The sequence below is a fragment of the Pseudophryne corroboree genome, chromosome 3, assembly GCF_028390025.1.
Source record: "Pseudophryne corroboree isolate aPseCor3 chromosome 3, aPseCor3.hap2, whole genome shotgun sequence".
NCBI classification, from domain to species: domain Eukaryota; kingdom Metazoa; phylum Chordata; class Amphibia; order Anura; family Myobatrachidae; genus Pseudophryne; species Pseudophryne corroboree.
This window is the reverse complement of record NC_086446.1, coordinates 364594650-364612607: the sequence shown is the minus strand read 5'-3', so window position 1 is coordinate 364612607 and position 17958 is coordinate 364594650. Positions and strand designations below refer to the sequence as shown.

The 17958-nt window shown below is 44.1% G+C and overlaps 1 protein-coding gene across 1 annotated transcript in view; it reads right to left on the bottom strand.

Annotated features, from left to right (window-relative positions):
• The window catches only part of LOC135057283 (NXPE family member 4-like), a 118346-nt gene that overhangs the window by 1624 nt on the left and 98764 nt on the right, over nucleotides 1-17958 (bottom strand). The window contains exon 5 of the mRNA XM_063963173.1: nucleotides 14741-14959. Within this exon, the coding sequence (XP_063819243.1) occupies nucleotides 14741-14959 (219 nt within the window). The remainder of the gene's footprint in view (nucleotides 1-14740; nucleotides 14960-17958) is intronic.

Sequence of the window (17958 nt, the reverse complement as noted above, 5' to 3'; positions counted from 1 at the left end):
AGGGCTCCCCCTAATTCACATTATGCTGTACATTATGTATGATATACATTTTCTTCAGTTCATACAGTATTATACCACATTACCGTGCTCCAGTTCCTATTTTGTCAAACAATAGTGCCTCAACTTCATACTGTGCAAATTTACAGGGCCCCAGTTTCATATCAGTACTAAATTTCTGGGAAATTAGGTTTAGGAACTACGGGTCTGGGGTGGAGCTATTTAAAAAAGTTATAGATAGACAGATATATAGTTTTTAGAAAAGAAGGCATTCGAAATGGACTTTAAAATAAAACATCTTATGGAAAATACATTTTGGCCATTGACAGGTTCAGGAACCCAGTTCTCGATTATGTCATATTTAATAAGAGGTTCAGAAACAGAGTCCTGCTTGTTCCTGCTGAAAAATATAACTGGTTCATATATACCCTCCAACATTTTACACATGAAAACCAGTACAAATTAGGAAAGGGGGCGTGGCCACAGCTAAAGTGGGTGTGGCAACGCCCCTTTTCCTATACTTTCTATGATAATTCGGAGAGTCAAAAAACGATATAAAGCCCTTTTTGGCAGGTACAGACAATAAAAAAAGGTACTGTACCTGCCAAAAAGGTACAGTTGGAAGGTATGGTTCATATTATGTACATTATTATGCTCTCCAGCTAATTTTAGATCACATTACAATGAGCAGGTCGAGAGGCATAAGTAGATATATTGCAGACCCCAAGGCAAATTTTTGTAAGGGTCCCTATGTACCACCCAATGGTGACAGGAAAGGTGGGCCCCACTCAAAACCTCTACAGCTTGTCTTAAAACCTGTGTTTCAGTCACATTATGAGCTATTCTAGATGAAATCTGGGATATCATTCCCCGGATAGTAGCCACCCATGGGGGTTCGGATTCAGAAGCCTGGGACAGAATATTACATTCCAGAGTACATGGACTAGACTCTTCAGGAGAAGATACACACTCTCTAGCACAAGACACAGAGGGGGTCATTCCGAGTTGATCGCACATAGCAACTTTTTGCTGCTCGTGCGATCAACTTGAAGCTGATTATGGCGGGAGTGTATTTTAGCATAGCAGGGCTGCGATCGCTTGTGCAGCCCTGGCATGCTAAAAAAGTTTCAAGTAAAACAAGACCAGGGTCAGACCTACTTACCCTGTGCGATGGATCCAGCGACGAAGGTCCTGGGATTGACGTCAGACATCTGCCCTCCAAACGCCTGGACACGCCTGATTTCGGATCTACACACCCGAAAAACGGTGAGTAGATGCCCCGGAACATCTTCTCCCTGTCAATCTTCTTGCGATCGCGCTAGCGATCACTTTCTTCTTTCTTCTAGCCGCTGCCCGGCAACAACGCGCATGCGCAATGTGGCCGCTGTGTATGTGCTATTCTGACCCGTTCGCACCATAGCGAAGAACTGCTGTGTGTGAACGGGTCACAATGACCCCCAGAGTCTCTGGACATGGTAATGTGAGATATATCAACACACAGACACACAGGAAAATGCAAACACAGTTTCCCCACAGAGTACCTTCAGAGAGACACAGAGGGGTAAATTTACTAAGGTGGGAGATTTTAGAACTGGTGATGTTGCCCATAGCAACCAATCGGATTATATCTATTATCTGCTAGAAGCAGCTAGATAAATGGTAAGAAGAATCTGATTGGTTGCCATGGGCAACATCACCAGTTCTAAAAATCTCCCACCTTAGTAAATTTACCCCAGAGTATAAGGAGCCAGCCACACAGCGCCCCAGTAGGCAGTTATTATGATAAATGCCTGGCGCTGACTAAATAACCCTGATAGATCAAACAGTGAAAAACAACAGTCTCCCCCCCTTGTCTAATACACCCTGGTACCGCAGAGGATATCTGGAGTAAAGAGGAGGGCAGCGCTCCCAGTCAGCGTCTCTGTTATGTGATCTGCAGGGAGAAAATGGCGCTGGTGAGTGCTGGATCTGCTCTGAGGAAGAAGCCCCGCCCCCTCGCATATTCTCGCTGATGAGATTATACTGGTCTGATGTAAATGTGGTTGCTAACAGTGGGATTAGCCCCTGTTAGCCACTGTACACCAGTGTAGGATCTGTGCGCTGGCTCATGACGCCCCTCACAGTGCCGCACATTGTACTGCTGAGCCCTCTGGAGTGCAGCTTCACAAGGCTGTGCTCCAACCCTTATGCTGCCATTTTACACTGGTGACACGCTTACCGTGGCGCCGGTGTCATACTCACCACTCCATCTTCTGGGTCTGTTAGGGGGTGGCGGCTGTGCTACGTGAGTGAGCTGTCACCTCGTGGGCTTGCGATCATCACCCTCAGGAGCTCAGTTTCCTGTCAGCGGAAACAGGAGCCATTAACCTCTAGGGTTGGATCCCACTCCCTCTTAAGTCCCACGAAGCAGGGAGGCTGTTACCAGCAGCCTCCCTGTACTTAACTCTTTTTTTTTTTTTAATCAATAAAACTAGAGAAACTCCTAGGTGCTCCCCTGGCTGTGACCGGCTCCATCGGGCACATTTTCTAAACTGAGTCTGGTAAGAGGGGCATAGAGGGAGGAGCCAGCCCACACTACTAAACTATTAAAGTACCCCTGGCTCCCAAGGGACCCATATATACCCCATGGTAATAATGTGGACCACAGCATCCTCTAGGATGTAAGGGAAATCATTTTAGCTGCACATGATCGATGATCGGTGTCCCCTTTTATGTGACCCACATTCAGTTGATCTTTACAGTTAGCTAAGATGCAGTGAATGTGCTTGTCAGGACCTCAACTGACTACACAGATCTTGTGCCAGGTTCACAGAGAAGGAGACAGGTAACCTAATGTTATTATTTTCTACTTTAACTAATTCTTTTCACTGTGATCTGCCCATGCTCTAGTAGACACACATGGCAGAGAATCCCACTCTATGCTCTGCTTTTCCTGTTAGCAAGCAGGAGGAGCAGAGCTGAAGTAGGTGAAACAGGTGGAAGCCTGCATAACACCATCTGAAGATGACCTTACTATCACAAGACTCCCTCTGATATTTTTCTAATAATTTGAGGTTAGTTAATTTAAGCAGGCCACGTTTCCCATTACACGTGCAGAAGTGCACGGACCCCCGTGTTTTGGTTCTAATTCATCCTTGTATTTTGGTTTTGACAAAACCACTCGAAAATGTTTTGGTTCGGATTCAGACATTGGTTCAGTTTAAAATAAATAATCATTGATTAAAAATCAATAAAAACAGCTAAAATCACATCATATTTGCAATTCAAAATCCCAAATTTGGATTTAAAATCCGTATTCCAAACCACAGGAAGATTCAAACAGGGATTCGGTTTGGATTAGAGATCTCCTCGGGTGATCAAGACACAAAATTTGTGTGGATGGGTGGAGTTGAGTGAACGCTGGCTTCATGAGCTCCTGCTCCCTTACCCTGCTACAAATCTCCTTTACCTCTCTCTGCCTGCCCTTTAACCCTCATTTCTGTCCCCTCACCCCTGTCTCCGGTTCGCCAAGGTCGGGGCTGCTCTGCGGAGCCGGGGAGTGTTGAAAAATGCTCTTGCGGATTGCGGCCTGCTCCCCACTTCTGGACCGGGGCCTCGAGTTTAACATCCTCATGGCAGGAGAACCCTTTACGGATGATCACCGCTGATCCCATGCCGAGACCTCTCCTCTCACAGCCGCTCACACTGCTGGACCCGTGGCCGGCCACTGCTGCCCTCTGCATCCTCGGAAGGAGTCTTTGAATGGGCCGCTGCTATGCATGTGCTGGTGAGCATGGTGCCTTCCACACACCTCCCGGACTGCTCCTGTGCTGTGGGGCCCTCCCTTTCCCGTTGTTTAGGAGATACTGCTGACGGATGACCCGGGACACCATTAAGGCTGCATTACCTTCTCCTTCCAGGCTATTTGTAGTGCTGTGAGTAGCTGCTGTTATATGATATCCCCCTCCTATCCTCCTGTGGTGGATGGTCTGAGGGGCTGAAGTGGCCTCCATACGTTACCTGCTCTCCAGCTGACTCTCTCATACCAGCTATTCTTTCTGCAGGCCCACATTGCCCACCTCTGCACAGCCGAATATCTCCATCTGCCCCTACCATTTACGTTAGACTTTCACCTTTTCCACCTACTACTTATTGGTCTACTGGTAGCGGTGCTGTGCAGAAGTAACTTCATTATACAGTATACTATATGGACTGTTTCCTTGGCAATCTCTAAACTGCGATATAACTATGTGACATCACCTCGCATTCAACTGTGTATGTGTTACGTTGTTTTGGAACTGATGCCAACCTCTTCCTGGTTCTTGCCCTTTAAGATGTAGCTTATTCCACCTGTTTTTCTTCTCCATGTGACCTTCTCATTACCTACTCCTTCTGTGCGACCATATCCACAGCCATGATCTCCACACTTTGCATGCCTCTGGCTTTATGGAAAAGTGAAGATATTGTGTGTGGGAATTCCTCTGACTCAGACGGCTCCAACACCCGCTCCAGATCTTGTCAAAAATGCAAATCTGCTCCTGCTGTTAAATCTTCCAAAATGAAACCTACAGATATCGCGGCAGTATTGGGCCCCTTGCTAGATGAAAAAACTAGCGGGCATCAGGGAGGCTATTTAATCAATCTTGTCCCAATTAACCCAGCATTCTGGCCACCTGGATGATGTTGAACAGAGAGTGTCTATCCTTGAAGAGGACCTACACGGCGCAACTCACCATTGCCTCACAGCAAAACAACATCACAGATTTAACCCAAAAAGCTAGATGATTTGGAAAATCGTGGTCGCAGAAGTAAACTCCAGGTTGTCGGCATCCCCGAATCGGTCAAAGGTCCTGAACTACTTTGGCTTTGGATTTCAAAGGCGCCCCTCTTGCTATCGAGAGGGCTCATAGAATTGGTCCTGACCGCAAACCAAACTCTGGTCGCTCCCATCCTGTGATCCTGAAAATTCTCAATTATGCTGACAAAGCTAAGCTCTTGGACCATTATCATAGGACGGCCAGTCAGACCCATCATGGAGATTGGCTTCTCATCTTTCAAGACTTTTCAACTCTGGTCGCTGCAAAATGGAAGGAGTTTGCTCCACTATGCAAGAAACTGTTTGACGCCAAAATCAAGATTTCCCTGTTGTACTTGGCTCGTTTACGGGTATTTGAGGATTGCAAACTATTGTTCTTTGATGATATAACACTTGCTAAAAAGCATTTTTTTCCCATTTACACACCTGAACAATGTCATGTTATTACTTCTTATATCTGCCTTTCTTTTTTTTTTCACCTGTAGGTCACATGGTGAGGAAGGACTGCACGGCTCCATGCGTGCATTGAGCTGCATTTCTTCTTGATTATTTTGTTTGTTGGTTTTGTTAAGGATTATGGTTGTTCCTGTCACCTGCCCAGCCTGCTGGTCTCGATCCTTCATAGGTCACCCCCTTCCCGCTCGCTGGAACGGCCAGAGGCCCTGATTGATCTTTGCTATGTGTTCCACTGTGTTTCCATCGAAGGGTATAGGCTAATATAACCGACCCTACTGCTCCCTCGCCCACTGCCACAGGAGATACCCCACTTCTTTCTTTTAATATTGTATTGTGGAATGTGGAAGGCCTCAATAACCCAGTAAAATGTAAAAAAGTACTTTCACACATTCACCGTTTGACCCCCCTATGTTATCTTTTTACAGGAGACGCATTGGTTAGATGATCACCGCAATACTCTATGTGCCCCCTGGATAGAAGATTGCGCCTCGGCCCCTTATACTACTAAGACTAGGGGTGTAGTCATTATTTTTCATTGCTCTTTACAGATCTCGATTTGCAGGAAGTTTCTTGACCCTAATGGGAGGTTTATTTTGCTAGATGTTGTTATTGATAATGTTTTATCTACTTTTCTCAATTTATATGCCCCAAATGTTTCTCACCAGGATTTTTTTGCAGTTGTCTTGCAGAAAATTTTATCTTGGGGGAGTTCGAATTTAATTATAGGAGGCGACTTCAACACAGTCATCGATCCATCCATGGACCGGGTCGGGGTGAGTAATTCCACTTCCAATTCTTGCTCTACTTTTCTTTCCTCCTTTTGCACTCAACTTGCTCTCTCTGATCCTTGGCATATTCATCACCCGCTACATTGTGACTATTCCTTCTATTCCCACCCTCACTCTACTCACTCTCGTATTGATTATCTTTTTTTGTCCAAACATCTCTTTTCCAAAGTCACTTCCACCTCGATAAAAAATATAATTATTTATGACCATGCCCCTATTATGCTATCTCTTCAACTTACGTTACCACAATGCTTTTCCAAATGTTGGTGCTTTCCTGCTTACCTCATACACTCAGAAGATTTTTTCCTACATCTTAAGCATACCTGGCTCACTTACACTTCTGATAACTTGGCCCAGGAGGAGGATGTATCGTTGTTTTGGAGCGCTTCTAAAGCTGTCATTCAAGGCCATATTATTTCCTATGTTACCTCTAGATGCAAAAAATGTACCTCCCGCTTACACAAATTAAGCTCCATTCTCACATCAACTTATAGAGCGTATACACGGCGTGACACTCCTGCTTATAAAGAGGCATACCTCACCGCAAAACTAATTTATGACACCTTTTTGACGGAAGAAGCTCAGACGAGGCATGATTTCCCGCAGAATAAATATTTTAGGTAGAGTAATAAGTCGGGTAAGCTTCTGGCGAACCTTATTAAGGGACCCCATACACGTACATGGGTGGAAGCAGTGAAATCTTCAGGGGCTATTATATCAGACCCTACAGCTATCTGTACTCAATTTATGCAGCTTTATGAGTCTTTGTATTCTGCTGAGCTGGATGAGGCAGTTGCGGGTCACTCCTTTCTGCATGATGCTCAGCTCCCTGTCCTCTCTTGGGAGGACAGAGACCTCCTTGATTCATCTATAATGGTGGAGGAGGTCCGTACAACTATTAAGTCCTTGCCAAATGGCAAAAGCCCAGGCCCTGATGGTTTTGGGGCTAAATATTATAAATTGCTTAGTACTGAACTTGTACCCACTTTGGTTAAACTACTTAACTATATTCTCACCTCCAAAACTATACCATTATATTTCAATGAGGCGCAAATAATTGTATTAGCCATGCCCGGCAAAGATCCCTCTTTAGTGGATTCTTACCGCCCTATCTCCCTCCTCAACCAAGACTTAAAACTACTCACTAAATTGATGGGTAACTGCCTACAATCTTGTTTAGCTCACCTCATCTCACCGGCCCAGTTAGGCTTTATCAAAGGCAGCAATCAGTGCAGGGTATTAGGTCGACGATAGCTGCTATTTCCCATACCCGCCTTCATAAACTGGAGATCAACATTCTTATTAATTTAGATGCTGAAAAAGCCTCTGATAAGATAGCTTGGCCACATCTTTCTAGGGTTCTTTCTCATCAACAATTTGGCTCTAACTTTTGCAGTCTTATACAGACCCTTTACACTGAACAGATGGCTCAGGTGGTCGTTAATAAAGTAGCTTCCCCTTCTTTTTTTCTTGGGAGAGGTAGCAGACAAGGCTGCCCTCTCTCTCCCTTGCTTTTTAATTTGGCCCTGGAGCCTTTTATTCATTATCTCCAACTGCTGCCTGGGTTTCGGGCCATTGTTATTGGGAACCACGAACTTTGTGTTATTGCTTTTGCTGACGATTTACTCATATTCACCTCAGACCCTAAACGAACCCTCTCTGTATTGATTGACGCTATTGATAGGTTCTCCTCTTTTGCGGGTTTTTCTATTAACTGTAACAAATCAGAGGCCTTGGCTATATTTAGTCAGGCGCGACTGGGTTGGGATCAGCCCTTCCCCTTCAAATGGGCTCCTTCACATATTACATTCTTGGGTGTTGTTCTACCCCAACATCTCTGCACCCTCTATTCACATAATATTACCCCAATTATACATAAAATTTGGGATGAACTTAGTCTTTGGCAAAATCTTCCTCTCAATATGCTAGGTAAATGCAATTTATTCATAATGGCAAGCTTTCCAAAGCTTTTATATATCTTACAAATGACCCCCATTCTTATCACTAATTTGGATCTTTCTTTACTTAATTCCCAGCTTTCCAAGTTTATATGGAATTATAAGCGGCCCAAAATAAGTCTTAAAAAATGTTACAGACTGTGCATCGAGGGGGAATTAATTTACCCAATATCAAACAATATAACCTGGCCTGTCTTCTCCGCATTGCCATGGAGTGGCTCAGCGGTAATAACATATTCATGGATTCCAAGAAAGAATCCCAACTCTGAACCCCCCTTTCTCTTGGTTTCCTTCTACATGCACGCTCTTCTCAAATTAAATCCCCCCAATATGATATTTTACTATCCCCCACTATTCAGGTGTGGAGACTGGTTAGGAAATCTCTTGGTCTTACATATTATCATTCATTGTTCCTACCCTTACTTGGAAATTTGGAATTTCAGAATTGTGCAGCGTCTCTGCCCTTTAGTGCCTGACGTTCTTCTGGTCTTCTGACTTTTTACTGAACCTACTGATGCCCTCAAACACCCCTCTGTCATTCTCAGAGGCTATTGAGAAATTTGACATCTCACCTCAACATGGGTTTTTTTATTCCCAGGCTCTGCATTATCTGAGATTCGTTCTTTCTCAACTCAAGGGCCAAGACTTTTAAAATCCAATAGATTCCCTTTTACGTTCAAATACTTACTCCATATCTTCTATATACTGTATGTCCGTATCCGCTTGGAATTAGACCCACACACTGATCTCCCTGATCTGGCAAAGTGGATTCCCCAAGTTCCCATACTTACTATATATAGCTTATTAGATACTTTTTATACAACTCTTTAATACCGGCGAGTATATATCAGGAAATGGCCTATAAACTGTTACACAGGGCATAATCTCCCCAAAACAGGTTTTTTTATGAGTATATCTGAGGGGGCTGGCTGTAATAAATGTTCTACAGTGGAAGCTGACCTCCTACACTGTCTTTGGGACTGTCCTGTTATTAGGGTTTCTGGCGTGCTCTACACCGCTATGGTTCTTCGGTCTTGGGCATTCCCTTCCATTGTACTGCTCCTTGGGCCCTTTTCGGACACCTGACAGATCAACCTAATATTCCAAACACAGATAAAAAACTGATCGTCCTGCTCTCAGCAGTGCGGAGAAAAGCGAAATTACAGCAGTGGATCCATTTTGGCCCCCTTCCCCCCATTCTCTCTATGGCTACCTCTCGAATACTCTTTTTATTTTCTATGGATTGGCTGGAGGCCTCTATCCGTAAGGAAACCTTAACCTCCTTGCTCTTTATATGCTGGGGGAAATATATACATACTCTTCCACCACACATTAAATCAGCAATTAATAAATGTTTTCACTCCACCTCCTGGTATTTGCTTCAACAAATAGATGGCCGGGATCCTTTGGCTCACTGACCTCCTGATTCTCCCACTTGTCTCACATTCTTCTCTCCCTCTTTATCCTTTTTCTCTTTTTCTTACATCTATGTCTCCTTTGGGCAGCTGGACAGATAATTCCATGTATGGATCGATGACGTGTGGTCCTTGGTATGTGTTTTTGTTTTTATTTACCCTGTTGGTTTTTCAATTGAAAATTCTTTTTCTTTTCTCTTTACTCTCTTTTCCTTATTATATTGGTGGAGGATTTAGGGAGGGTTGATTTTCTGCTCCCTATACCCACCTATTAGTTTTCCAGATCTGGGTGATAGTCTGCATTTATGTTTATTGGCTGTGTTCTGCCTTATCACTGCTATTATATAATTACATTGTTGCCCTGTTGATAATTTACGGCTAGTCCATTCTTTATCTCACTGCTCATTACTACTTTGTTTTTATGTCCCAGTATATGTTTATTTTGGAAAATAGGAAAAATTTTCTCCACTCTTTTTTTGTATTTTTTCTACAAATGTTGTGTACCTCTCTTTCAGCTATCTTTTGATTACTGTTGTGGTGGTATGTACAATCTATGCAATGTTTTCTTATCCTTCTGTAATGTTTATGTGGAGATTTTCCTTAAAAAAATATCTTGAAAAAAAAAAAAAGATATTTGTGTGGATTTGGATTTCCAGAGAACCAAACTGTACATCTCTAATTACAAGTATGGGAAATTACTTACTGCTTATTAAAAAAAGAAAAAATGTGCTGTTAAAGGCTTGGAGGATAATAACAATTGGTTATTAGTACATACCTGTGAAACAAAATAATGTGAAAAGGGTGTAAAAACAAACGTTGATATTTGTACACTTATTTGTGTAACACTTAAGGCCAGTACTCATGGCCCGATTTGGGAGAGATGCGTGCTGAGCGAACTGCTCAGCACACATCTCTCCCACCGCTCAGCACAGCGCGATGTGTGCTGAGCATGCGGAGTGAGATGGGGGGGCCGCTCATTTCACCCAGCGGGTGAAATGAGCGACCTGCCAGATTGGCCTGCACGGCAGGCCAATCTAGCACCAGTGATAGCGATACGCGGGGCTGCGCATCGCTATCGCTGTGGGGGGTACACACGGAGCGCTCATGCTTAAAATCTAAGCAATCTAGTCAGATTGCTTAGATTTTAAGCAGCGATCGCTCCGTGAGTACCCCCCTTTACACTGTGGCCTTTCAAGGAAGCATCTGATCTGTCCCACCACAACACCTCCTATATCCTCTATATGCTTTTTTTTTATGTACAAAAATGATGCAGCCAGTTAGACACACAAGGGCTGATGCAGAGCTGCACACAAGTTGTTTGCAATTACATTTGCGCTGTATGCATGGAACTAAGGTCTGATTCAGAAAAGGATGTTTTTGCAACAGCCACTGTGTCTTTGTATACATCAGTTGTTTACTAATATGCATATGCTGCAGGAAGCGCCCCGCCGGTTTCTTTGACCCATCCACTGCTGTGCCTGAGGATATACAATCCGATCATCTGCGTGAAGTTCAGTCATCTGAGTGACACTCATGTGAAATTCACAGAGAATGCAGCCACTGACTTCAGCATGCCCAGAAAACTGCCTGTCACCACCCCTACGCCACCCCCAAACAGCCTCAGCCTGTCAATCAGGCTGTGCATTCTAGGGCACTGTGAGTATTATCACAGAGTGAAATTTGCTTATTCACACTGAGGCATTTGCACATGCACAGCCCTCACACCATCAGTGCTTATGTAATCTTCAGGTTTGCAAACATCTCTGAATTAGGCCATGAATGCCAATATTAAACATATGTTGGGTTTTATGTATATATTGACCGCCCAGCTCCTATCTGTATGCTTGATTTCATAGCGACCATCATTATCCATATGCACTTGCACTAGCACTATTTTTAGCACAAGAAATGCTCCCAAAATAAGACAATAAATGAATTACTCTGCATATCCCAGAGGGAAACAGTTAGCTTCCCGATGAGCGAGATCCCAGCGGTCGATATAACAATGCCGGGATCCCGAGGGAGAACACAATCCCAGCGTCAATATACTGATGCCAAAAGGGATGCAAGCATCAAAATACTGTCAGCCGGCATCCTGATCATTCTGACAGTGGAACGCGCTGCCATCCTGCCATGGGAGGGGGGTGTTAGGTTTAGGCAGCTTAGAGTCCACACACTGGAACGTTTATTGTTAGAGACCATGGAGGGAAGGTTAGGGTTAGGCACATAGAAGGGGAGGTAAGGGTTAGGCACCTAGCGGGGAGGGTTAGGTTTAGGCAGCGGGGAATTGAGTGTTAGGGTTAGGCACCTAGTGGGGAGGGTTAGGGTGGTTAGGCACCCCGGGGAGGGTTAGGGTTAGGTACCAACAAGGGTGGGTTAGGGTAGGATAAAGTTGAGGGATGCTGCTGTTGGTATACTGACAGCTGGCAACCTGTCCTCGGTTTATCATACTGAACCTATCTCAGAGTTTTGCATATTTGTCCACACTATAAAGCTTAAATATGATCCCATCATTATCACCAAGTTACAAACATACAGCTGCAATTAGACATGCGACTGACAAGCACATGATTAGGTATCATCAGCAGTGCTAAAACTGCAAGTTCCTTCCACAAATGGACTTGCATGCAAATCTGTGTTGGCCCCATAAAATATAGTACAGATTGCAAAAAATTACAGTATGAGGACTGCCGTCCTTCATTATTTTTGAATTCTTTGAAAGACAAGGAAAGATACCCAAAACCAGACCAACATATATTGAAGTTTATCAGGGTCCTCAGTAAGTATCTCTGACTAGCGGACAGGGTGTAGCACTCTAACGATTATGTCAAACATTTCTTGTTGACTTTTTTATCCATGTGACTAAAGTAATCGATAAAGGGGGGAGGGCATAGATATAGCTTGTCTAGACTTTAGAACCACTATTGAAACTGTCCCACATTACAGACTGCTAAATAAACTTGAAAGCATGGGATTGGTTACTGAGATGGTTGAATGGATAATATCTTGGTTGCAGAATAGAAAACAGAGAGTTGTAGTAAAAGGAGTGCATTCATAGGAGACAAATGTTATAAGGGATCTGTACTTGGACCAGTGCTTTTTAATATCTTTATTGAAGGGAATGTATGCTTTTTTGCAGACGACACAAAGGCAGGCTCCCGGGCACAAATAGGATACACCTGCGTCGTAGAGTGAATGGGAGCATCTCTGTGAACTCAGCGTGGTGCCTAGGCACAGGCATGTCCATGCATGCTGGGCGCCCCGCCTGTGATGTAGCCACGCTCTATGAGCGTGACTCCATCTGTATGCTAAAGGGTAGACACACCAGGAGGGTAAAACAAATGATTTATGATCTAGATAGACTAGATGAATTGTCAAGAGTGTGGCAATTAAAGTTTAATGCCAAAACAATGCAAAATCATGCACTTGGGTCTTAAAAATCCAAAGGCTAAATATAGTATTATTGGCATTATAATGGTAAACATAGAGGAAGCAAGGGATCTAGGAGTCACTATTTCAGTTGAATTAAAGGCAGGTAAGCAATGTAACAAAGCAATGAGGAAGGCTAGTCAGATGCTTGGTTGCATAGGGAGAGGAATCAGCAGCAGAAAGAAAGAAATAATACTGTGACTGTATAGGTTATCTAGAATAATGTGAATAATGTGAATAATGTGTTCATTTCCAAAGGCCATGTCTTCAGAAAGATATTAATACATTAGAGACTGTACAAAGAAGGGCAACTAAAATGGTGCATGGCCTACATCACAAAACATACCCAGAAAGACTTAAAAATCTAAAAATGTATAGTTTGAAGCACAGAAGGGAAAGGGGTGACATGATAGAAACCTTCAAATATATCAAGGGTTTTAACAAAGTTCAGGATGGAAACATTCTTCCAATGAAGAGAAGTATTAGAACACGAGGACATACATTGAAACTGGAGGGAGGTGGGTTCATGGAAAATTTGAGGAAAAATTACTTCACGGAAAGGGTAGTGGACAAGTGGAATAGCCTTCTATCAGAGGTGGTAGAGGCAAAGACAGTAGAGCACATGCATGTGACAGACATAAGGATATCCTTACAAAGAAATAAGGATCATATAAGGCTTGAGGTAAAAAAGGGGCAGACTAGATGGGCCAAGTGGTTCTTATCTGCTGTCATATTCTATTTTTCTACGACATATATGAGTTTCACATCCCCCAGTGAGCTGGGAACCTATTATATAATAAAAGCTTCAGGGAAATGATTATAAAAGAAAGTATTAAAGAAAATGTGAAATAGAGAGAAAAATATGCATAAATTAAAAAAGAGAACTGTGTGGGCAGTTTGTAAACTCCTGATGTGTCAATTATTAATCAGCCTTAACTATAAGCAGTGCTGAAAGTAGGGTGGTACGGAGTACCATTAAGAAATAAGGTGGTGGTACCCAGTACCACCAGCCCACCACTGGGGCATAATTTATATGGGGCATTTTTGTGTGTGGGACATATAATGGTGTCAGTGGCATAACTGTGTGTGGCATAATATGTAATAGGCATTACAGTGTGTAGTATAATATCTAAGGCATTATGCTGTGTGGCATAATGTGTAATGGGCATTTTGATGTTTTGCATAATGTGTAATGAGTGTTACGGTGTCTGTCATAATGTGTAATGAGCATTACTGTGCATGGATTAATGTGTAATAAGCATTATGGTGTGTGGCATAATGTGTAATAAGCATTACGGTGTGTGGAATAATGTGTAATGGGTGTTATGGTGTATGGCATAATGTGTAATGGGCATTACGGTGTGTGGCATAATGTGTAATGAGCATTACTGTGCATGGCATAATGTGTAATAAGCATTATGGTGTGTGGCATAATGTGTAATAAGCATTACGGTGTGTGGCATAATGTGTAATAAGCATTACGGTGTGTGGAATAATGTGTAATAAGCATTACGGTGTGTGGAATAATGTGTAATGGGCATTACGGTGTTTGGCATAATGTGTAAGGGGCATTATGGTGTGTGGCATAAAGTTGCCATGCCCCTATTGTCATGTAGCCACTCCCCTAATACCGTGTGACCACGCCACCTGATGACACGTGGCCACACCCATTTTTACTATCAGTACCACTAAGAAAAAATTTCTACTTGCACCACTGACTGTAAGCAAATGTCTCATATGCCTAAAGGGAAATTCACCATTGCCTTGGGATCTCGGAAGTTATTTGACAATGCTACAACACATTTTGTTTTAGTTGCAATAAAGGATAGCAATAAAATATGACATCTAGTAATTGGTCGATCTTAAATTTATAGATTTTTGACACAATTATAAACAAAGTACCTTTCAGTGAGTTTACCAAATACAGGAACCATTGTCGTACGGTAGAATCTCCTAAAATATAGATCATTTTGTCACTTAAACAATTGTATTTTTGTTCCTGGTTGGTAAATTTGGAGATGTTACAGAAGACTGGTCTCCATTCATTATTTAACACAAAGCCACTGGGAAAGGGAGACTGCATTCCAATCTTACATCGTTCCAGTTGTAAAGGGGCTGTAGCTGAGGAAATAAAGTAGAAATCAAATAAAAGATATGTTGTTATATTTTTATTTATTAACTTTTACAGGATATGTATCTGTGAAAAACTGACATTGCCGTTCATGTACTTTATTCCTTCAATTGTTTATACTAAGAATACAGTATCTTTGTCCTGCTTTACCACGTATCACAGATAATGGATGTTTGCTTGTTTGAAGCCCATTATTTTGGTGAATGAAAGGGCGAAACTGTTGGAGACAATGGAGTCAGTGGCAGATTTATTAAGCTTGGTGAAGTGATAAAGTGGAAGGTGATAACACACCAACCAATCAGCTTCTAACTTCCATGTTACAGGCAGGGTTTGAAAAATGACAGTTAGGAGCCGACTGGCTGGTCCTTTATCACCTTCCACTTTATCACTTCACCAGGCTTAATAAATCTGCCCCTCAGTTACTTCTGTGCTCTAGCCCTAAAGGGGGTACTTCCTCCTTTTCCCCTGTTCTGTGCCCTTAGTTCCTGCTGTCATAGAGGACCCAGTGAACTTGTGGCACCCCCCTCCTGCAATTACACTCCTGTTAAATTCGCACAATGACCCCATGCTGCATTTGAAGGAGATGCTTGTGGAGGCATGTGTATGTTGGTGCAGATGCTGCCCTTGTGTTAATAAACACTAAATTGCATTGGTGACAGTGAACAGCAGTATTACAAAGCCAGTGCGTGGTGATCCAGGACTTTCACCTGCATGCTGGCTGCTGAATGGTGACCTTGGCAGCAGAAAGGGGGCTCGTGGACAGAGTAGTTCAATAGATGTGCCCTCGGAATGTTAGGGGATGCTAAGGCAGCCAGGGTGAGGAGAGGGAGCTATGCTGCCTGAAATATTTATAGATTATATAAATCTTAGCCCTCATAGTAATATATAGAGACTTAAAACTAACCCAACCCTCCCTTACTGCAGCCTAACCCTCCCCTAGCGGCTAACCCTAACCCTCTCATTCTCTAGCCTAACCCTACCCCTAGTGCTGAACTCTAACCCTCCCATCCCGCAGCTTAACCCTCCCCCTAATGGTTAATCCTCCCATCAGGCAGGCTAACTCTCCCTCTAGTGCCTTGCCCTAACCCTCCTTTCCTGCAGCATAGTCCCCAGTCTCTAACCTTTGTCCTTTGCCTAGTGCCTTACCCTCCCATCCTGCAGCCTAACCCTCCCCCTAGTGCTTAACCCTTCCATCTCACAGCCTAACCCTCTCCCTAGTTCCTAACCTTAACCCTCCCATCCCACAGTTTAACCCTCCCCCTAGTGCCTAGCCACAACCCTCCCCTAGTGCCTAACCCTAACCCTCCACCTAGTGCCTAACCATAACCAGAGGCATCACTGGGTGTGCTGACACCCTGTGTGCACCCCTGATCTCCCGGCATGCTTGCGGCAAAAAGGGGTGGGGTCTTCTATACAGGTGGCGTGGCCTCACGGGGATCCTCCTGTAATCATCACTCTGGGGGTGTGCCCAGTATCTTCAGAGATGCTAGGCTGCCCCCGGAGACATTCTCCGTGTGCTGTCAGCTCCTCTTCTATGACAGGGGTCGGGTGCTGTAGGAGACTTTCACACTGCAGCACCAGGCTCCTGTCAGTGCGGAGGAGCCAACAATTGGTGTCACCCCTCTCTAGGTATCATACACCTGCCTTGTGGCGCCACTGACCATATCCCTCCTGTCTTGCAGCCTAACACTAACCCTCCTGTCCTGCAGCCTAACCCTCCACCTAGTGCCTAACCCTAACCTTCCTGACTTGCATCCTAACACTAATCCTCCCCTTCCCCTCAGCTTAACGCTAACCCTCGCCTCCCGTAGCCTAACCCTAACCCTACCCTCCCTCAGCCTAACCTCCCCCTGTGCCTAATCCTAACACATACACAGTCTGACATTCCCCTTCTGCAGCCTAACCCTAACCCTATCCCTACTGCCTAACCCTAATTGCCCCTCCCCCGCAGCCTAAACCTAACCCTCCCCAGCATACTTACATTTGGGATACCTACTGTTGGGATACCGGCATCAGGATTTCTGTCAGTGTTGGGATTCCGGTGCTGGTTTTCTGACCGACAAAATCCTTATCATCGGATGCCAACTACATCCCTATAAATCGGGTGAGGACACTAGACAGCAATGCTTCTAATAAGTATATGGAAACAGTTCACCGTTTACAGTTAATCAGTCACACCCTAACCTCCTCTTATTAGTTAATCCAAAGTGGAGTTTGTACAAAATGACCAAGGGGCCCATTTATCAAAGATCGCACATGCAGTGTGATCTGAGTGAGATATTAGTGCCAAGGATTGCATTGCAATATGCAATCATATTGACTGAATGTGTGATCCAGTTTCTAAGCTTGTCCCTGTGATGTACTGTAAGGACTGCTGGGGCTTCTGAGCGTGACGCTGAGCCTGTGAGGACCAGAGTAGGCATGCAGAGAGGAGGGCTGTGACTGTCTATGTGGACCAGAGACGTGACTCAGGAGAGCAACAGATAACCAGCAGGTCCAGCAGTGAGCAGTCAGAACATTGGGGGTCATTCCGAGTTGATCGCTCGCTAGCTAGTTTTAGCAGCCATGCAAACGCTATGCCGCCGCCCACTGGGAGTGTATTTTAGCTTAGCAGAAGTGCGAATGGTTGTATCGCAGAGTGCTTGCAAAAATTGTTTGTGTAGTTTCAGCGTAGCTCAAAAGCTACTCAGGGCTTGCGATCACTTCAGACTATTCAGTTCCGAATTTGATGACAAAAACCCGCCCAGTGTTCGCCCAGCCACCCCTGCGTTTTTTCTGGCACGCCTGCGTTTTTCTGTGTACTCCCTGAAAACGGTCAGTTGCCACCCAGAAATGCCCACTTCATGTCAATCACTCTGCGGCAAGCAGTGCGACTGAAATGCATCGCTAGACCCTGTGCAAAGCTAAATCATTTGTTGTGCCCGTACGTCACGCATGCGCATTGCGCCGCATGCGACGAACTGCCATTTTTTTGCCTGATTGCTGCGCT